We start from the raw sequence: 22,772 nt of genomic DNA, 5'->3' as shown, positions 1-22,772 counted from the left end.
ACTTAATAATCAAAAGCTTTATTCTGGCTAGCTTAGGATTGTTATCAGAAAAAGTGATGTGAAGTGGTGAGAAAAGTGATCAGTGGTGATGTGGCAATATACAATGCATGTATTTGCTATAAAAGGATCGAGTCATTAAAAATTGAAATAAACAATTTTAAGTTTAAGCTTGAAGTATGAAGTTGCTTAGCAATGATAATTTAAACACGTACTTGTCAAGACATACGCGACAATTAACATCTGTAATGAACGAACACTCCTAAGAAAACACGTTTCTCTTAATTAAAGAAAATTTAAGACCGCTAAAAAATTAAAGTCTGCTATTTGCGAATTGAGAGACTTGACTTTATATAGCTTTCATTAGCTACATTAATGCATATATTCTTGTACGTTTGCATGATGACAATCAAAAAGTAATTAAGCTTGTAGGTACACCACGTAAGTATATAATACGCAAAGCTTTCGGTCCGTTAACCCGGGCCTTATTGCACTGATGAAGTCCCGGCTTAACGGACCGAAAGCTTGCAGTATATATTATATACTTACGTGGTGTACCTACCAGCTTAATTACTTACATTAATTCACTTAGTCTTTTCTTATCAATGGAAACGTCGAAACGTTGACTTATATTTTTAACTTTTATATCTATTGACTATATTTTACGTAAGTGCAATAGAGGAAGAAGGCTAAACCAAAAAATTGATGCGCCTGGTATGCCATGAGTTAAAATAAAATGTCAAAAAAAGATATTTTGTGAGAAATGTTGTATATTTATAGACAAATGGAACTCAATAAACATAAATATAGCTCTCTTCGTGAGTATTTTCTATCGTATCGACAGTGTGGACGTGCTAGTCTTATGCCAGCTGCAATTGTATTCCATTTTAAATGAAATAGTTTTCTGTATAATTTTATTTTATTTTTTTCGGAGATGGAAACCTGTATATTGACACCAAAAGAATTTGCTGCAAAATAATACGCTGTTAGAAACTGTGGGACAGCGCGGGAGCTGGGTTTGACATTTATAGTTAAATTATGTTAATTCATGGAATAGAACAATAACATGTACTTTTGTCTTTTTTTTGAACACGAAGCGAGCGAGTGAGATCAGAAGAAAACTTTTGTATATATTGTGTTTATAAATATATTTAACAAAACGAAGTGAATCATTCAGTGTCTCTGGGACCATTCCCCACACTGAAGGTGGCGACCCCGGCAGGATATAGGAAATACGCGAAATAAGGACTGAACATTCAACGAAGTTTGGGACAAAATTCCGAGCAAATCAAAAGGTGTTTTAATACGTGATATCATACAACTTTAACGGGATAGGAAAAAGAGTTTCTTTTGACAGATATACAGAAGGTTAGTGTTGGACGAAGATTCTACAGTGTATGCGACATTTGGGATATATATCGTTAACAATATTTGAAATATATCGACGTGAAATGTGAAAGGAAACAATACGAAGCATTATTACAGCGGCGCCATATTGCGCTAGAGGGTACGGGATTTATAAATATTGCGCTAATTGGTAATTAAAGTACGAAACAATACAAATTTGCAAAGCGCACATTACAACTTGAGTTGTTAGTAAACAAACATGGACGGCGAAGCCAAACACAACAAATGTATTACCTTGGAAAAACTCAAGCTTGCAGAAGCTGTTGAACTAGGAGGCGCCAATAATTTGGAAGATGTGGCCCTTGCCCACGAGAAAATAACACAATCAATAAAGCGACTGGAAGCATCAAAGGATCAAACTTTACAACATTTAATGGATAGCGACAGAGAAGTGGATTACATAAAAGAGTGGTCGATGGCACAAAAGAACTGTATTACACAATTTCGGAAAGAAAGGGATCAATGCAAAGCACATTTTGAGGAATTACAAAAACATAGGCGTGAACAACAGTTGCAAACAGAACTCGAGGAACAAAAGCGTTTGAGCATTGAAAAAGCGAAATTGAGAGAAAATTACCAAAGGGAAACAGAAGCGGCAATCATGAGGCAACATCAGGCAGAGGAAGAATGGATACGGAGAAAGCTAGAACTGCAGAAGTTAAATGAGAACACTGGCGAAGGGAATAATGCTTTTAAAAAATCAACACCCACGGTGAAGCTGCAAAGATATACCATCACACCTTTTTCTGGAGATTACAAAGATTGGCTTCGTTTTTGGAATCAGTTTAAGGTAGAAGTTGATGAGTCAAATCTTTCTGAAATTAGTAAATTTCACTACTTAATAGAGTTGGTCAAGGGCAAACCTCGAGATGACATCATGGGTTTGCCACATTCAATTGACGGTTACAATGAAGCTAAACGCATACTTAACGAGACTTATGGTAAAGACATTAAAGTTCACAGGGCATTGATTAAAGATCTGGAGACACTACATGCAATAAAGAGTATTCACAACCTCGAATCGATCCATGACTTCCACAACAAGCTGTCAAGAACTGTAAGAACACTCTCTACCATGGATAAGTTAGAATCTGCCCAATCAGCAGTTTATACCCTTATGGATAAGCTGGGACCTGTTCGAGAAGTCCTGGTACAGAAAGATGATGACTGGGAAAATTGGGATCTAAAACAACTTGTAGAGAACCTAAGGAAATATGTGGATCGGCACCCATTGCGTACCGAAGACAGAAAAAACAATGAGCGGAAGAGTGAGAGATTCGGTTGGCAAAACCGGGACAAACTATTACTTGGTAATGGCAGAGATGGACAAAAGCGTCAAAGATGTATTTACTGTGAGTCCGCTGAACACCCTGCGGTGAAGTGTACAAAAGTGTTAAGTGTAGCTGGAAAACGTGACATATTAAAGCAGAAGAAAGCTTGTTTCAACTGTGCATCTGTAGGACATATAGCATCAGCATGCAGAGCTCGAGGATGCCACAACTGTGGACAAAAACACCATACCTCCATATGCCTACAACAAGAAAGATCATCAATGGGCAACACAAAGAACAGTCAAAAGGAAAACGAAAATGTTGGAGAACAAGTGGGGCTCATGACATCCCAACAACCAGGACAATCGTCAAAGGACAGTGAGAATCAGATTGAAGAGAAGGGTATGAGAACAGCAACCCAGAATACTTCTGCTATTCATCCTACCTTACTTGTGAGCGTCGAAGGGGAGCCGGCGAGACTCATGATTGATACAGGTGCAAGCAGTTCGTACATATGCAGTGACCTCATTACGAAGTTGAGGCTAAGACCAAAGAGAAAGGAAAGACGGTGTATTGAACAAATGTATGGCACTTTAAACAAGATGGTGGAGATCTACAACATCACGATTGGATCAACAGTGGGAAATGCGTTCGAGATGGAAATAGAGTGTATTAACGCAGAAAAGGATATCTTGACCCGTGTAACAAATCCAAACATTAATCAGATAAAGAGGAAACAGCCACGCCTTCGACAGCTAACCTTTAGTGAAGAAAAGTCAACTGGGAACATCTTACCAGTCCACATCATGCTGGGGGTAACAGACTATCAACGTATCAAGTCTGGTGCGCCCCCAGTATTGGGTGATGACCAGGAGAAGGATCCAGGAGCCGAATTTACACTGTTCGGGTGGACACTTTATGGTGGTGTTCACACAAGCACCAAGACCGACAAGCATTTCCTACTCCATACTGGCCAAGAAGAGTTTGAGCGACTGTGCAGAGATGATGTGCTTGGGGTAACAGACAGGGACGAGGTGACGTCGTTCCAGCACGAAGAATTTAAGAAGCAACTTCAACAGAATGATGATGGATTCTACGAGACAGGGCTACCTTGGAAAAGTGACTGTATGCCTCTGCCAGAAAACAAGAATCAGACGATTGCACGACTACACAACGTCACGCGAAAGCTTGAGAGAATGGGGAAGCTGGAAGAATATAACAAAATAATGAATGAGCAGCTAAGAGACGGGGTGATCGAGCCTGTTCCAGCTCAACCTACCGGGAAGGTTATCCACTACATACCTCATCAACCAGTGATAAGAGAGCAAGCAGAATCGACAAAAATGCGCATTGTCTACGACTGTTCTTCAAAACCAAATGTGGACACACCCTGCCTAAACGATTGCTTAGAGACTGGGCCCTCATTGCAACCACTCCTCTTAGACATACTCCTCCGCAATCGCTTCCGAATGTTCTGTATCACTGGTGATGTGACGAAAGCCTTTCTTCAAATCATCGTCAAGCAAAACGATCGTGACGCACAACGGATACTATGGTATGACGACTTGACGAACCGGAATATAATCGAGTTCAGGTTTACGCGAGTTATTTTCGGAGCCACTTCGAACCCGTATATTCTCGGTGCAACCTTGGAAAAGCACTTGGAAGAATACGTGAACACGTACCCAGAAACAGTGCGAGCATTAAAAGAGGACACGTACGTTGATGATATACAGGGAGGAGGCGATTCAGAGAGTCTCGTGATAAAGTTTAAGGAAGAATCAACAACCATTATGGCGGCGGCCGGCTTTCAACTGCATAAGTGGCATAGCAACGTATCATCCGTCGAATCCAGTGGCGGTACAGCAGAGGAGGAAGAGACATACGCGAAAACGTTGGCAGGTAGTGGTGACACAAATCAAACGAAAATACTGGGAATGCCTTGGGACAAAGCTACGGACACGATGGCGGTATCGTTCGAGCCGTGCATAAATGTGAGAGAACCGTTAACAAAGCGAAAGATGGTCGCAGCAATCAACGGCGTGTACGACGTTCTGGGATGGTCTTCTCCTGTGATGATCATTGCCAAATTGATCTTCAGCAGTGTGTGTCTTCTTAAGCTGCATTGGGACGAGATATTACCACCTGACATTACACGAAAGTGGCATTCGTGGATCAGCGGATTGAGACAGCAGAAATTGATCTCCGTGCCCCGAAGCGTAAAGTTAAGAAGTGATAGCCAATTTGAGATTCACGGATTTTCAGATGCCAGTAAGGCGGCGGTGTGTGCAGCAATTTACACGGTTGAATACCAAGGATCGACAGCAGTCAACCAAACTTTGCTCGTGGCGAAGTCGAGAGTTGCTCCAAAGGGTACAAGCATCCCAAGACTAGAAATGACTGCAGCTACGACCTTGGCCAAGTTGTTAAACAATGTAATGAAGGCGTTGGAACAACAATCCATTTGTGCAGTCCATAACTGGGTAGATAGTGTGACGGTGCTCTATTGGCTTGCAAACAAAGGGACATGGTCGGTGTTTGTAAGAAATCGTGTCAAGAAAATCAAGGAGTTAACGAATGCAACCTGGCATTACGTTCCAACCAACAGCAACCCTAGCGACGTGGGAACCAGGGGAGCAACACCAAGTAAGCTAACAGATATGTGGTTCAAGGGTCCTGAGTGGATTTCCAAGCATGAATTGTGGCCAGAGCAACCAGAGATAACGGAAACAGCGGAGATTTCCCAAGAGATGACAGCCAAACAAACCCTGGTTAAACAAGCGATCGAAAGAGATGCACAGATGATCAACTACATGTTAACGAAGTTCAAGTATCGAAAGTTGATACGAGTGACAGCATATATCTTCCGTTTCACGAGGAATGCGAGGAAGAATTCACAAAAGCTCCACGGCCCGTTAGCCAAGGAAGAAATTGAACGAGCCGAACTTACTTGGGTGAAAATCGTTCAAGAAAACGTGAAGGATGACGGAGGTTGTACTCTTTACAAGGACGAAAACGGCGTGCTGAGAGTTGACGGACGCATACCTGGATACAACCCGATCTTCCTTCCGAGAAGCTGCACGTTGGACCGACTATTGGTGCGCGAGATTCATGAGCAAATCTGTCACGGGGGAGTAAGCTCAACAATAGCAAAAACAAGGGAACGATTTTGGGTACCAAGGTTGCGGAGATTGGCGAAAGATATCGTGAACAGCTGCAACACTTGCAAGCAAGCCCGACCAAAAGCGTTAAAGCAGCCAACAACGGCGTCTTTACCAACGTTTCGAACCGTGATGACAGAACCGTTCGCAGTGACCGGAGTGGACTTTGCTGGTCCCTTTCTCTACAGAGATAACCGAAAGTCAACGAGCAAGGCTTACGTTGCTCTTTACACCTGCTCTACGACAAGAGCGGTTCATCTGAAGTTGAGCAAGAGCATGGACGCTGACGACTTCAAGAAAGGGTTTAAAGAGTTCGTTGCTAGACGCGGTACACCAAAAAAGATCGTGAGTGATAATGCGTTAACCTTCAAAGCGACCAAACAGTGGCTAGACAGTCTTACTAAGGATACGGACTTGTTTAACTACCTAACGACGGAGAGGATAACTTGGCAATTTAATTTGTCTAGAGCCCCCTGGTGGGGTGGCTTCTTCGAGAGGCTTGTCGGGATAATGAAATCCAGTTTAGCTAAAGTAATTGGTCGAGTGATGCTAACGTTTCCCGAGCTTGAAGAAGTTCTGCTGGATGTTGAATGCTTTATGAACAACCGCCCACTTTGCTACCAAGGTGAAGAATTCGAACAACCTGTAATCACACCAAATTTACTTCTTCGTGGCCAGCCAGCAAACTTCCTAGAAGAAGACGTGGACGAAATGGACGAGAAAGAGAAGGCGACCAAGCGAATGAGATTTCTCCGAGTTTGTCGAGAACACATTAAAAAGCGTTGGCTCACTGAGTACGTCCACGCTCTGCAAGAGAGACACCGCAAGGTTTACAATACTGAGAAAGGATTACCATTGAAAGGATCAATCGTACTTATAACTGATGATAGCAAAATAAAGAAGAAGTGGCGAATCGGACGAATTGTTGACGTTATTCGAGGTCGAGATAATGTTTTGAGAGGATACAAGATAAAGACAGGAAATGGTTACATTGTTGAGAGACCACTTCAGTTAGTGTGTGACCTGGAAATTGACGGTTCGACAGACGAAACGGTAAGCAAAGAAAAAGGAGAGGAAACCCAGACGGGAACCATGAAAGAAACAACTCCTAATGAGGGAAATAACGATAAGCAAGGCGCTAGTGAGAGACCTTCGAGAGCAGCGAAAGTAACGGCAAGAAACCGTATAGTCGGAATTGTAATGAACGAAGAAGAAGAGGAATGAAACGAAGGACGATGAGTGACATTAAAGCTGTCAGACAGGACACTTTAATGGGGGGAGGGTGTTAGAAACTGTGGGACAGCGCGGGAGCTGGGTTTGACATTTATAGTTAAATTATGTTAATTCATGGAATAGAACAATAACATGTGCTTTTGTCTTTTTTTTTAACACGAAGCGAGCGAGTGAGATCAGAAGAAAACTTTTGTATATATTGTGTTTATAAATATATTTAACAAAACGAAGTGAATCATTCAGTGTCTCTGGGACCATTCCCCACATACGCGATGTATAAAGAGATAGTGAACTGTGCAGAAATTCCGCTTAATTGCAAATGATATGTGAAGTCCAGTAGTAATGTAAGAAAGTAATTGGCCATTGCTGTTGTATTTCACCGATTTAACAAAGCAGCAAATTCAGCTTTGCTGTATTTGTTGAAAAACTATTTTTTTCATCTTATTCAACTTGACTTTTACTTTCATTTTAAAAGAATTAGCTTTCTGTATAATTCATTTTAGTTTTAATTCTTTCGGCAATAAAGATATATTTTACCGCGGTGGGAATATATCTACAAGCTTAGCAACTGTATATTTTGAAACAACCCTATTTCTATGTTTGGAAAAATCAGCTGTTTTTTATTTTAAATTAATCTGATTGGCTTTTGAACCCGTCACGATACACTTTTGAGCACAAACCTTGCATGCATGGCACATGTATAAAAAGAGTTCTTCACTTTGAACAATTTGGAAAAAAATGACTCCTGAGCCTCGTTCACATGTAATGGCTTAATTTGGTCAGATTAAAAAATCATTTCATTCATGTGTTGAAGGATGATGTCTTGCTTTCGGGACATAACTAAAACATAACATGAGAGTAAATAACATATATGAGATTATATGCTGCATACACTCAGGGAAAACTTTGTTCCTTTTAAAGTCCCATTAAACTAAATCTGTCAACTTTGAACATATTTTATAACACTATAACATCCTTACAAATTTACATACACTGGGATTATAAAAAATACTTTTTGTTCAAGGGAAGAACAAATAAAACATTTTCACCATTTACTTTGTCATAGCCAGGGAGAAACTTTCCGCAAATTCGTTGAATGGGAATAAACGCAGATGCAGCAAAACAATCAAATAAGCTAGCGCACCAAACTTCTGGGCTACCATCCGACTTGCCACATTGGAAACGCTTAGCGTGGTACTGAAACCAATGCACACGAGCAAAGCAAAAAGTGCAAACACGTTCGCCGACAGTTACAGTCTGTTTCACAAAATAGAGAACGTTTCCCGGTCTTACATCAGTAGAATCAGTACTCACGTTTCCACCATGTTGGGCGGCTCACTTGGCAAGAATGTGCATGGAGGAACGATTCAGCCGAGAGAACTGAGTCGCCAGCACAGTCCACAGAGGCATACTTATCAAAGAACTCAGGAATGGAAAAAATGGAAACGGATGGGAAAAACATTTGGTAAACCTCCGTAAGGTATCTTAACTCATCGTGATCAAATTTCTCAATTGTGTGTGGACCACCAAAAGAAAAGCTCGAAACATTAAACCACAGTTCGTCGTTAATGTCAACTACACCGTCCGCTAACTTCAGTAACTTCAATACCACCTCATGATTGACAAGTAACAGGCTCGAATTGTTTCGACTCTTAGCATTATTCAATAATGGTTGCAATTGATCCTTAAACTCTGCGGGAAACACCAAATTGCTGACAGTGTGATCCTTTGAAAACTTTCGCATCATTTGAAGCTCGACAGACTTATTATTTGTGAAATAATCACCGAATATCCCATTATAGCCCTCGAAACTAAATAGCCAAAACCCAGTTATTGGTCCATAATCAAAAATACAATCGGCTAAGTGTGTATGTAGGTGCATGTTTGGGGTTACACGTAGTTTCCCATACAACTTCTCATATTCGCCACAAAATTTCAGCAAAAGGGAGTCAGCATATGCTATATCTCTCAGCGGAAAAGGAGTAGCTACAAATTAATTTACAAGCCCTAACGAAAATCAGCCAACACTTGTAGTGTTTCTCGGGTAGAATGTCATATAATGCGTACGGAGAAAATATTGTTACCCAATTCTTCCATTGGTCTGCTGTGAAACCAGCAAACGATTTCGATATTTTTCCCGGGATACGACCAATGTTAGTTGGGACATGCACCGCATCAACCTTATTCTGCACTCTTTGCAAGTCAGCGGGAGTTATTATTGATGCTTCTAGCCATGTTTCCATTCCATGCTTAGCAGTACCAAGAAATAGGTTGTGCATTGGATCGATTACGGTGAATCTAATGCAATCAAAGTAGGGGAGTCTAAGGAGCTCTGAATACCTCACGCCATACTTTGACTCTGTTCGACTTCGTTCTTCCTGGGTAGTCTTACTCTGAGTATCCTCCATCTGCCGTCGATGTTCATCACTATTTCATAACGGGCACCTTTTGAAACCGGAATAATCAGTTGGATCACCTACATTTCCAGTGTTAAATATTTTGTTACATTTATTACAACCACGAGAGGAATTACGTCCCGTGAAGCCACATACTTTTCGACTAGCTGGTATATCACACGCAACACACAATAAACATGCCTTAAATGTTTCTGGAATAAAAGGGGAGCCATGATGTCGCAGTTTCACCCCGTCATTCCACAAAATAAGCAGTTCGTCAACAAGAAAGGAAGGTAATATTTAATTTTGGTTTACTAGGTCCAGGAATTACGCCAACAAGAATAACATTTTCAGGTTTAAACCGTTCACTTCTGGGAAGATTCATCAGGACTAAATACATTACACCCAGGGAGTATATGGTATGCTTGAACGGTTGCATCCAGTCAACATTAAGCATGAACGCATAATTACGCGGATTGCCCAGGAATGAAACCCCATTAAAATCTTGGAATTCTCACCAAATTATACCATCAAACACGTCGCATACAACTTGGTTAACAGAACGTACTTCACGTTGACGCCATAACTCACAGTGAGCGGTGAAGTCCACACGATTAACAAGGACTCTTAAGCTCTCCACGATGCTCTTATAACAAAAAACTTTGTGAGGGTAAAGTTTTTTACGCCTGCACTTAAGAGTCACCTCTTTCAACAGAGGAGTACAACATGTTTGTCTTCGCAAGCGTTGCCTGTGATTTGGAAATTTAACGAAAGAGCATTTGTTGGAGACGTGATTTGTTCCAAAAGTACGGTAGCATTTATCAAATTCGTACAAAGAATGGCATTTAGGACATATGACGTACTTAACAAACGCGTCATCAACTAGCCCAATCTCTTTCCGAAAATAATACAAAGTGCCTGGGAAGGCTAAAGCCAGCCCAGCCATCCATTGATTAGAGGCGCCAACAATTTCAAGCCATTTTTTTAATCCAGCCAGAAGAAATTCCATGCCATTATCCGAGATATGGAAGGAAGTCCAAAAATATGCCAGGAATATAACCAGACAACGAGCCAACAGAAGATTTAATGACCGACCATGCGAATTAATACGTACATTCGCCCTTCCATGAACACCTCATCATCCCTGTCATCGGAATCCACCGATACAGAATTTTGCCATGTATTACTAACTGGATCAAAGAACCTTTCACGATGGTCCCTGAAAGTTCTCGCAGGAAGATTACAACCACAATGGAAATGATGCGAAGGATTCTTCAAAATCAGAGAAAGATAATTGAGCAGAATGACACAATAATTAAACAGCAAGAGCGGCAAGAAAACCTAGACAAAGAGTACGGGAAAACACAAAATGCCCAAGTACCATCATTTGTAAAGGTAAGTACAGCTTCACTAAATTGGCAAGTAGTATAGTAAATGATAAAATAAAATTCTGCTTTACTGTACGTGTTGTTATCACCTAAAATATAGGTTAATCGTGAACGAACATAAAGCCAGGATGACCAGCAAGCTTGACAACAAACTCAACTATACTCCACAACACACCTATTTATGTACTTAGGTTTCTGAATGTTTCTGAAACCAAAACAAAAAAACCCTGATATCTATAGATATCTAAACTGAAAAGCTATATGGATATTATAGAGAAAATTCATACTGTAGTTTTGCTGGGGTTAGGTGATTGTTTTTCCACTGTTTTAAATGTTTAAACTGCTCTATATTGATCTCTCAATACTGAGATTAAAACAGCAAAACATATCCTGTAAAACATGTATATACCCAGTATTGCTTATAAAAATTCATAATTAATCTCACATCTTACCAAGTCATGTTCTGCTTTCATAACACATAATTGAATTTTTCATAATATCATCATATCACATTTCATTGATTTCAGACAATTATCAAACCTGAAAAGAGTATGGATTTTTTACTGTTATAAATATATGTTTTTATACTATGATTGAGCCCAACACATGAACTCATAATTTAATTCATATAGTTCCAACCAACTTATATATCTTGTAGTGACTGTTTACAAATTTCTATAGAGACATGTTCGCTCAGGAGTTAAAAACACAGAACAAAAATGGAATGTTGTGAAAAGGTACTAAGTAGATTAATTATACGTTATGAGTATATTTTTGTACAGTACTGTAAACAAAGGTCATATTTGTTTAAATGGACTAACAAGATGGAGCAATTTAGTTTTAGGGATCCAGTGAATGAGTTGTTTTAATTTTTAGCAAGGAATATATTAGGGTTAACTTGCATAAATGTAAGGCCAAATTTGATAGCTCTTATGATGTCCAAAATTTTGAGAGTTCATTATATAGCGGTAACGAAGCCCATGGATGGTTATAGAATGGCGAGATTGCTGTTAATTAGTTTGTATACTGGAGTAGATATTACTTCCACTCATCCTCTAATTTTGCTATTTTTGTAGCCTACCTTTTTAACAATATCTTTCCCAGCTCATGGATTTTCTCTTTACAAGTTTTAAAAACTAAAAAAATAATTAAAACACACCTTAGGAGCCTATCCTTAGACAATAACACATGAATTTGTAGATCCTACTAAACAATTGTTAGGGTATCCCACTAAACAATTGTGCCACCATTGCATGAAGAAATCGCGTTTGTATATAATTGAACAATGTACCTATCAAAATGGTTAAATCAAATTATTTGAATTACTTAGTTAGATCAGTTATATTTTAGGTGATATCAAAGGAAGGGAAGGGAGTAGTTTTACTTTATAAGGTAGTAGTTAAATAGTTGTATTAATATTTTTGTACCTCAACTAGGTTATTTAAATATTTCTTATGTGCCAAAATTTCTTGAATCATATTATATTTTTAGCTGGCTGATTTACTTTGTCCATGTTCAAAGAATTTTCAATATACAGACACATGAAATCATAACAAACAAGACTACTAGTTTTTTTTTCAAGGATATATAAATGTTTTTTTAAGGGTTATTTTGCCTGTGATAAAAGACCAGTTATAAGTAAAGTGGAATCTGCCTCTGTATATTTATTATTACCCTACCCCCCAGATGAAAGACCAATAGCCAGTACTCTCAAATTCTTGCAGCACTAAAATGAGTGATTTACCCAAGTGCAATTAACCTTAATTATATGTATAAATTATAATATAATCACACTTGACCCACACTTAATGTGGTGCACAATTATTTCACTGCGATTAAGTCATAATGATAGCTAAGCCCCCTTTTGTCTTTAACCCAATCCCCCTAATACATATCTCCTGATTGAATCTCTAACTGAATTATAATATAGTGGATTTCTAATCCATTGCAATTGCACTCAGCCCAATATTATACAACATTTCATGAACTATGTTTAAATTAAATTGCACTTGGGTAAAACACAAATTTTAGTACTACAAGAATTTGAAAGTAGGCTATTGTAATTAGGCCTTTCATCTAGGGGGGGGGATTAATAAATATACAGTGTCAGGCTGGAAGCCTTTTCATCCATTTTTCTTATAAGTTATACTGGACTCTTATCACAGGAAAAATAAACCACATTTATATATCCTTGAAAAAAACTAGTAATCTTGTTTGCTATGATTTCATGTGTTTGTACATTGAAAATTATTTGAACAATGTCAATGAGGGATTTTTGCATGAATAATGTAAATCAGACAGCTAACAATTTTAATGTGATTCAAGAAATTTCAGCACATATAAAGAGACATTACAATAACCTGAGGTGCAAAAATAATTCAAACTGTTTAACTACTACCTATGAAATAAACATATCCCCTTCCCTTCCTTTGATATCAGCTAAAGTGTAACGGACCGATCTAACTAAGAAATAAAAATAATTTGACTTTACTATTTTGACAGGCTTGTAATATATAAAGTACAAACTGTATACGGTTTCTTTAATCGAATGATGGTACAAGCCAGGCAGGCAGCAAATACTAAACTTGTTATACTGACCTCCATTCTGAAAATAAAATTTGATTCAAGAGATACTGGGAAATGGTAATAGACATCTTGACTTCTCAGCCTTTTCAAAACGACGACTTGATTACACCAGAGTTACACGACACCAAGGGCAAGGCACATGACGTGCAGCGTGGATCAAATTTGTGACCTGCAATATGCCAACTGGATTGTGACATCCGGAAACAAATTTGCTTGAAATTTGCTACATCCGGTGTGTCAGCCCTAAAAAGCAGGCGTCGCTGCGTTCATTCGGCGTTTTCGGCGTTCATTCGGCGTTATAATAGTGAGTTTTGAAATACAACGGCACGGCAACCGCAACATGCTTATCAACAATGGCATTGATCCTTTAAGACAAAAGAAAATGTAAGTTCGGCTTCGCCTCGTGAAATATCGACAGGTCTCGAGTAAATAAGTGTTAATTATGGCAAAAGTTTACAAATGAATATTGAGCGAAAAACAAATAAATATTTACAATATAAAACTTTCAAGAAAATCGTTTTAAGCTTTTTCAGGACTTACACGACAAAAATTATCACGCAAGTAATACTCGTTACCCAAAATACTCGAAAAATAATACTTTTATATTAATATCCGACAATCCACAAATGCCGTACTTTGATTATAGGTAGCCTAACAATCCGCACGGCGTGACATATTACTATATCAATGCTTGTATATATCGACTGCAGAGTGCAGTGTTCTAGTAGTCAACATTCACCGAAGGCGTTGAAACGAACGCAAAGTCGCATTACTGAACAAAACCATCGTTAAAATACAGTTTCCCATTGGCTAACAGCGCTGAATCCGTAGAATAGCAAGCTCTTAGTGGACAAACGTTTAATAACGTTCGGCTTAATTTATTCGAACGAAAGTTGCCAGCTTGCATGGTGAACTGAACGCTTGCTAATTGCTTATTTCGGAACGCGAACATGGAATTTGCGTGCATGAGATGTTATAACTCTGGCCTGTGGCATGTCACAAATTTTATATTTCACAAATCGGGGAAACGGTATATAGCTTACTCATTAACTTTCTAAGATCGTCGTGCATGTAGCTCTGCCCGAATGTATCCCAGTTTTAAATCATGGTACTTGCTCGAATATATCAAATGATACTACTAGTCTAGACTGTACATTTAGCGATAACTAATCGATATTTAACAGGGGGTTAAGGTATAAAAGTTTTATACAACTCGATAGAAAGGGATCGCTAGAAAGTTTTATTGCTCTTTATTACGTTGTCGGGGACGCACAAATAACTAATGCTATCCCCTTGCGACTGTTGTGACTTCTCGGCTAACGGACCGAAGCTTTGCATTAATAAAGATACGTGGTGTAGCTCAATTGCAAGTTGATAATAATCTGAAACTGCATGCGTTTACTAAGGAACGTATTTGTTTCTATTTATATAGGAGCCCTCCGTTGCCACTTTCACACTAAAAGGAGAAAGAGCAACGCTGTTGCCGACGGCAATGCACCTGTCATTCTCCAACGGGAAAGGAGAAGAGCAAGAGTTCTGAAGGTTTGTTTTTTTTTCAGTCTAACAATTAAAATTGGACCTGAGGCCCTATCCTCCAGCATAAAAACCAGTCACAGTTTTATAAATAATGAACCATTGGACCCTTAGGGGCTGTTTATATGAGCCCGGTTACCCGAGATTCAACGAAGCGTGAGAGTACTTTGAGGTTATTGAAAAAAGCCTTGCTATTGTTGAGGTGATTATATGAGTGCCAGGATCATGTATCTGTTCATTTCAATACCTCAAAATCATCTCACGCTTCGTTGAATCTCGGGTAACCGAGCTCATGTAAACAACCCCTAAATAGTATTGTTAGGATCTCATAATGGGGTTTATATATATAGCCTTCTGAAGTGCTTACGTCACACAGTTTTCTATCTATACAATTTTGTCCCACTTGTTTCCCAGATTGCATTGCGATTCATTGTTCGACACCGACATGACGTAAGCACCTCAAAGGTCTATTGGTTCATGTATTATTGTACCACAGTAATGCACAACCTGACGTTTGGCTGCATGTTGTTGGGAAAGTATTCAGTTTAAGAAAAAAAGCTCTCATAGAGGTTTGGGAGAATGCTCCCCGACCTTTTGGTCCTAAAAATTGATCCCGTCCCACCCTTTTCGTCCATGGACAAAATGATAACATTTGACGTCATCCTCAGTTACCGGGCCTTACGTCCAAGCCTAAATGTATAGTAACATTTTTTCTAATTCTGGGTATATTGATATGTGTAGAAACTTAGTAGAAGAAAGAAGGCGTTAGAGCTGACGTCCAGTCTCAACGAGGCCTCAAGGCAAGACGTCAAAAGAGGCCTCATACTGGAATCGATGTCGGCCGAGGAGTCTGTGAGTGACTCAGAAGATGAAGGTGGCAGAGAGCCAGATAGCCACGATGATGTCGATGCCTCTAGGAGGAAAAAATTGGTGGTACGTCCACTCTCTTGGAGAAGTGGACGATTTAACGATCTCTTCCAAAGCCTTGATCGAAAATGGACCCGACGGGCATCTGAAAAATCGAAGATAATGAGCAAACCACGACAACAAGGAAGTCTTAAAGAGAGCAATCCTCCAAATGGTATTCCTGACTGGATGATAGGGCAATAACTCCTGCATGGTAAACAAACGAATTCAGTGCCGTTATGATTAATATGTTCAAATCAACGAGAGCGGTTCACACACAAACATTTAGTTTTAGCTCCGGAATTCAAAAAAGATCATAACAGAAAAAGTGAACTCGTTGGGTTGTGCAGCTGGAAGGCTTGATGGTACACGAAGTTTGATTGGTTCCGCAAAACTGATATTAAGAATGCTTTTAAGGGCTGCTTTCCACTTACGCGTTTTTTATACGCACGTACACGCACGGAAATTTTTAAATGCTTTTAGATTTTTATTATTTAACATCTAGGTCAACTAATGCGTACTAAAATATGCAGAATAACTTCCTTCGATTTATTCACTTAGTTTTCTCAAAGGTAACATGCATAAGAATTTAGACTTTTAGGTGCGTGTACGTGCGTATGAAAAACGCGTAAGTGGAAAACAGCCGTAACTCCGGCTTGCCTTGCCTACGCGTTGTTTTCAAAACGGGTCTCTGTAAATCTATTGTTTTTGACATAGCTGCTAAAGGAATTTGTGTTTTCATTGATTACAATTAAAGCAATATTCGTAGAATTGTATTTGTAAAGTATTGCATACTAAATACAAAGTTTACAAACGAAATTATTTTGTCATTTGTTTATTTTGATCCCAGTTTACAGTGATGCAAATGTACTGCAAATCAATATAGCGTTTTCCACGCATTTGCAAGAGACGCAAAACTGTGGTTGGATGTATTATTTGCTTTAAATTCACACACGACACAAATCTATTGCAAACTTATTATGTTTGCAAGAGGTTTACACGCTGTGGAAATCCATGCAAAATCATTATTTGCGGCACAATTACACGCGAGGCAAACAATAATGCAAATTTAACGTTTGTGCTATGGTTTTGCACACGAAGCAAATCTATAGCAAATTTAATGTTTGCTATGCGTTTACACGCGAGGCAAACAATAATGCAAATCGGGTAAAGTTACTGGGTTTGCAATATGTTTGCACCATACGCAATCGCGGCAGGTGCCAACTTTGCAACTGTTTTACATGCGAGTGCAAACTAAACGTTTACACGCGTGCAAATCTGGCAAACTATGGTCAAAATTAAGTTTTGTCGCAGATTTGCGATTAGATTTACAAGTTCGCAAACCTAACTTTTCGCCCCGTGCTAAGCAAGAGTTATGATGCATTACAAACCCTGGAGGAGGGAAGCATGTTAAAGGGATTTGTTCTATCCACATTGAATAAATTGCCCAACATCAAAGCTGACCTTGTGAGGACAGATGAGCAGTGGGAAGAATGGGGGACGGATAATTTGATAAAGGCACTTCAAGGGTGGTTGAAGAGAAACCAGTCAGAAACTGGTAAAAAGACGGTAAAATAGAAGCGAGAGCACAATTTTTTTGGGCAAGATAATGCAGGAGGTAAAGGCCCTCGGGGGCCCTATTGTATATTTGGATGCAATGGCTCTCACTGGGGAGATGCCTGCCCAGTTTACGACACCCTTGAGAAACGACGGCAGTTCTTTTCACAAAAACATCTTTGCTTCAATTGTCGGCGATCAGGACACAGAGAAAACAAATGCCGAGGGAGAGGTTGTTACAAGTGCAAAGCAAGACATCACACCAGTCTGTGCAACAGGGAGTCTAAGAACGAGGAAATCTTAAACGGTTTATCGCCTGCGGAAGAAGAGAAATCCCTTCCTGCTATTATTCCAATTAAGATTCAGGGAGTAACTTTATGGGCATACTTAGACACTGGCTCTGGGAGGAATTTTGTTTCGAAGGAAGCGACAGATAAGCTGAAACTAAAGCCAAAGCGACATGAGACACATAACATTTTAACCATTAATGGAACGAAGAAGCAATCAATGCCAGTGTTCGATGTCAAAATCAAATCTGTTGATGGAAGTGCAAACGAATCGATTGAACTGACAGGAAGTAGAATGATGGATTTCACCACAGTTAAGCGGCCAACAATAGCAGGTGTGAAAGAAAGGTACCCACACGTAAGAGAGAAATCCTTTTACAGAACCCCAAACGAGGAATACCAGATTCATGTGATACTGGGAGATGCCTTCTACTGCCAGATCAAGACTGAGGATGTCATCAAAGGTGATCCAAATGACCCAATCGTAGAGGGGACTACCTTCGGTTGGATTGTGCATGGCGGCAAGGAGTATGCAGACGGTAGGTGTATGTTCGTGATTATGAGCGCTTGTACTCCTTAGACGTGCTAGGGATAGAAGACCGTGCTGAAGACGATCAACTTGATGTCTATCGAGAGTTCAAAGAAAACATCACAGTGTGAAGCGATGGAAGATACGAGGTTTGCGTACCATGGGTACCGGGAGCAGAACTTGTGAACACTAACGAGGAACCAAGTCGAAAACGATTGAAGAACATAGAGCGAAAGTTAACTCATGACAAAGAACTACGAGAAACTTATAAAGCGATTGTAAAAGACCAGCTAGAAAACAAGATTATCGAGCCAGTACCTGCCAACCAACAGGACCCCGCGTGTTTTACCTCCATCATAAACCTGTGGTTACAGAGCAAGCAAGTAGTTCAAAGGTAAGAATGGTATTTGATGCAAGCGCCCGACCCGGTCCATTAGCGAACAGTGTGAACGAATGTATGCATACCGGACCATCGTTAAAACCATTATTGTTGGACGTCTTGATAAGAGCGCGAATGTGTCCACACGTTATCCTTGCTGATATCCAAAAGGCCTTTCTTCAGATTGGTTTAAGCAATGAGGATCGAGATGCTTTCAGATTTCTTTTCAATGTCAATGGCCAAGAGAAGCATTTCTCATTTACCCGAGTTCCCTTTGGTGCAGAAGCAAGTCCGTTCATGCTAGGAGCCACAATCAACTACCACCTTGATCAGCAACCTGATGCCGTAAGAAACACCGTTCAAGCTCTGCGAGAGAACACCTACGTTGATAATCTCATGCAAACCGCAAGCAACGTTGACGAGTTAAACGTATTCACGGAACAGGCGACACACATTTTTAAATCTGCAAAATTTCCCGTCCACAAATGGGAATCGGATGTGTCAGATTTAGACGAAGAGCCTAACCCGAGCAAGTTACTTGGGCACATTTGGGAGAAGAGCGAGGACACACTGGAAATTAAGGCTGATACGAAGCTGCCAGAGGACGGTCCTGTAACGAAACGTACTATTTTAAGCAAACTTAGAGGGATATATGATCCACTAGGAATAATGTCGCCAACAATGGTAGAGGGCAAACGTATTTATCGCGAAGCCTGTGATGAGAGAGCCAGCTGGAATGCGGAAGTAGGTGACAACTTGAGAGTGCCGAGAAGCATTGCCAAGGACATACGTAAGTTAAAGAAGGTCCATTTGCACGTGTTCGCCGATGCTAGTAACGTCGCGTGTTCCGCGGAGACAATAGCAGTGATTGAACATTCGACCGGGGTGGTTAAAGGACTGCTGACATCAAAGAGCAGGATCTCGAAGCGTAACACCACTAAAGTGAGGCTAGAGTTGATTAGTGCTTACAGCCGAAGCTTGAGTCAACTAAGAGAGTATATGAAGAGCACAAACCTACCGTGGAGGGAGTATTGTTTACGTTAAAGCGAGATCCAGACGAGTGGGACTCATTACTTGAGAAACGTTCTTATTGGAGAACTTTAACTCTTTAAGAGTGACAGCGTGGGCCCTAAGATTCAAGCAGAACGCCCTCGCTAAGAAAAGAATGACGAAGAAAACTAGTGAACCACTGAAGAAATATCAAGCGCACGGAGTTTGTGGGTCCGACGAGCACAAACGGACGTTCAACCAGACTTAGAGACCCCGGGGTGGAAGCTGAAAAAAGAAGAGACTACAGGCATCTTCAAATGCAAGGGGTATGAACCGGTTTTCATTCCAAATGGGGAATTTGCGGAGAAATTAATTCGCCATAGTCATCAGCAAGTTAACCATATGGGCGTCGCGAATACAATGTCTACGATTAGAGAGAACTGGTGGATACCAAGATTAAGATCAAAAGTGAAGAAAATGATCAACTGCTGCAACCTGTGTAAAGTATTCAGTACAAAACCGTACGGGACTACAACCACCGCAGATTTACCTACCTTTCATACTCAAGGCGGAAGACCATTCGAGACGACCGGGATAGATTTCGCAGGACCGTTGAGCTATAAAGTATCGAAGACCGAAGAAGGCAAATGCTACATCATCATTTTTACGTGTGCGGCGTCCAGGGCCGTTCATCTCGAAGTTACAAAATGTCAGACAGCTGACGAGTTCAAGAGTAAGCTCAACGCCTTTATCACCCGACGTACGAGACCGAAACGCATTATATCCGACAACGCGTCCACCTTCCAGTCCACTGCTAGTTGGGTAAGGAAAATACGAAAGAGTGAATCACTTCAAGACCATCTAGCGCAGCGAGAGATTAGATGGCAGTTCAACCTCTCCAAATCGCCGTGGTGGGGAGGTATGTACGAGCGCCTCATCAAGGAGATCAAGAAAACGCTATACAAAACCATGGGAAGGTCACATCTGTATTACGATCAAATGGAAGCGATAGTAATGGACATTGAGAGACACCTCAACAACCGTCCATTGACCTACTTGGAAAGTCATAATGGTGAGGAGCAGGTGTTAAAACCCAACGTAATTATGTGGGGACAGAATTCTCACGTCGTTGAAGACTGTGAAATCGAAGGTGATGAAGTGAGTAAACTTCACGCAAGGTTGATGATGAAACAGCAACACGTATGGCGCCGCTGGGAGAAAGAGTACATCCACGGACTTTTGGAAAACCATAGTATTCATAGAGGAGCCGGAAATGTTCCGGAAGTTGGAGAAATCGTATTGGTTATTAGCGACGGAAAGAATATGGGAGAGTGGACTAAAGGAAAAGTTATGCATCACATTAAAGGCAAAGACGGTGTAGTGAGAGGGGTGACACTCCTTCACAAAGGCCATTATATTCAAAGACCCGTTACTCTTGTGTGTCCATTAGAAATCAAGTCCGTAGAGAAGGTTCAGGCTGAGGAAGCAAGCAAAGATATATTCGCGCGTGAGAAAATACAGTTATTAGCAAATGAAGACGAGTGAAAAGCAAGTTTAAGACTCAAGAACAAAACATTGAGATACACAGACCTAAAGAAACATTTGGCATTGTTGTGTTAATTGGTATTTTCAAGTTGTAAAATTATCGAATTCTAAACGTATAATTTTAGGGGAGCGTGAGCGGAATTGAGTTAATTTCGAAGGAACTAAATTAATTGAAAGTGGAAACACCAAACAAAAAATATAGAGAAAACGTACTGAGAACAGAGTGAGCGAGAAATTGTAGAGAGACCTTTTAATTTTATAAATTTTGTATATTTTTGATTTTGTTTGAATAAATATTAAGGAATTGAGAAAGAGATTTTTTGTACCGACGAAGTTCCGTACAGGCGTCTTGTTAATTATATTGTTTGTATTACAAGCGGGATCTCGGAAACTGTCGCATCCCGCGGCTAGGCGGGATCATATCAGCATTTTACTAAATGGTATAGCGTGTTTTTTAATAAAGGCGATGTGTGCATGTATATGTATGTATATAAACAGCCTCTAAGTAATGAAAATATTGTAATAAAAATAATGTTTTTGACACTTGACAGGGAATAACTACTACAATAAGTGGACGTGCGCGGTGCGCGGTTAAAAACAAGTTTAAAAAGAGTAATATCCGGTTTATTTTTATTGGTTAATTGCAAGGCTCTTGTGTAACATCTGGAGTGAACACTCTGTTAGAAAGCGCGTATTTTTCACGCTGGGTGATTCATTTCATTTAGGGCGTTATCGAGGACGTGAATAAAAGAAAAACAACCATATATCGGTAAGGAATTTTAAATTATCATATATCTCTCAATGTTCAAGCATATATTCGCTACAAACTTTTCTAAATTACATGGTATAGGCAATGATTTATATAGATAGATTGGCTATAATTATACGTATATAATAAAGTGCTGTATTTTTTGTGCGAAACTTTTCTTATCCCGCACACTGTGTATAGTCAATTATAAAATGACTAGCTAGTTTTTATTCCGCGTGGGGTTGCAATACTCGGCATCATTTATTCTAACTCCTTTGGAAATGCAATATATGTCCGACGCTTAAATATAAATTTCTTTGTATGAATCCCCGTCATGCAAAGCTCAAAACACATCAACGTTGTTTTGTCTAAACTAGGCATCAATCAGGTCAGTAAAACATGTAAACCAGAATTGTGAGCCGTGCTGCGGCCTTTATATGTGTGCCCGTCTATATAATTCTATATATATACGCTCAATGACAAGCAGTATATACTGTAGCCAAGCAGCTTTGCGTTTATTCGCATTATGTCATTTTTCATTTTCACCAACTGCGAAAGCAATTGATTTGAAGGCGAGGAATTAATGATAAAAACTTAAAATGTTCATAGCATGATAGTATACGATGGATTTTAAGGTTGGCTACGCAACTGTCTGTCCTTTAATTCTTTGGCACAGCAGAAATGCATGTATTGCGCCAAGCACTGCCCCTGGCTTCTGAAAAGCCATGAATTATCAATGATTATTGGAAATGAAAAAGATTATGCATGCATGTATGTGCAGTAAAAAGTCAGATCATTAAAATTCAAAATAAGTAAAGTCCGGTTTGGTCTTTAAAGGCTAGTTTCCAATCAGGAAAAA

At 39.8% G+C, this 22,772-nt stretch overlaps 2 protein-coding genes and 1 long non-coding RNA gene across 3 annotated transcripts; 2 read left to right on the top strand and 1 right to left on the bottom strand.

Moving 5' to 3' along the window:
* Positions 1–1,603: 1,603 nt before the first annotated feature.
* Positions 1,604–7,060, top strand: LOC114526079. Its single transcript, XM_028547579.1, has one exon. The coding sequence runs from the start codon at positions 1,604–1,606 to the stop codon at positions 7,058–7,060; it is 5,457 nt and encodes a 1,818-aa protein (XP_028403380.1).
* Positions 7,061–7,809: 749 nt separating this feature from the next.
* LOC114526058 lies at positions 7,810–13,612 on the bottom strand. The gene is made up of 4 exons (XR_003687297.1): positions 13,452–13,612; positions 11,935–11,989; positions 11,306–11,393; positions 7,810–7,909 (listed from the first exon to the last, which is right to left on the bottom strand). It is a non-coding gene; the product is annotated as an uncharacterized LOC114526058 (long non-coding RNA).
* Positions 13,613–20,040: 6,428 nt separating this feature from the next.
* On the top strand, positions 20,041–21,165 carry LOC114526078. The gene has a single exon (XM_028547578.1). It carries the CDS (start codon positions 20,041–20,043, stop codon positions 21,163–21,165), a length of 1,125 nt encoding a protein of 374 aa, XP_028403379.1.
* The last annotated feature ends 1,607 nt before the right edge of the window (positions 21,166–22,772 follow it).

This window comes from Dendronephthya gigantea, unplaced genomic scaffold (assembly GCF_004324835.1).
Source record: "Dendronephthya gigantea isolate DGI-Jeju-01 unplaced genomic scaffold, DenGig_1.0 000037F, whole genome shotgun sequence".
In the NCBI taxonomy this organism is placed as follows: domain Eukaryota; kingdom Metazoa; phylum Cnidaria; class Anthozoa; order Malacalcyonacea; family Nephtheidae; genus Dendronephthya; species Dendronephthya gigantea.
Note: the sequence above shows the minus strand (reverse complement) of the source record. Positions and strands in the feature narration are given on the sequence as shown.

Bases quoted from the DNA above. Each gene is read 5' to 3' on its own strand.
- LOC114526079 (XM_028547579.1), top strand. From the start codon at position 1,604: ATGGACGGCGAAGCCAAACACAACAAATGTATTACCTTGGAAAAACTC.
- LOC114526078 (XM_028547578.1), top strand. From the start codon at position 20,041: ATGTCTACGATTAGAGAGAACTGGTGGATACCAAGATTAAGATCAAAA.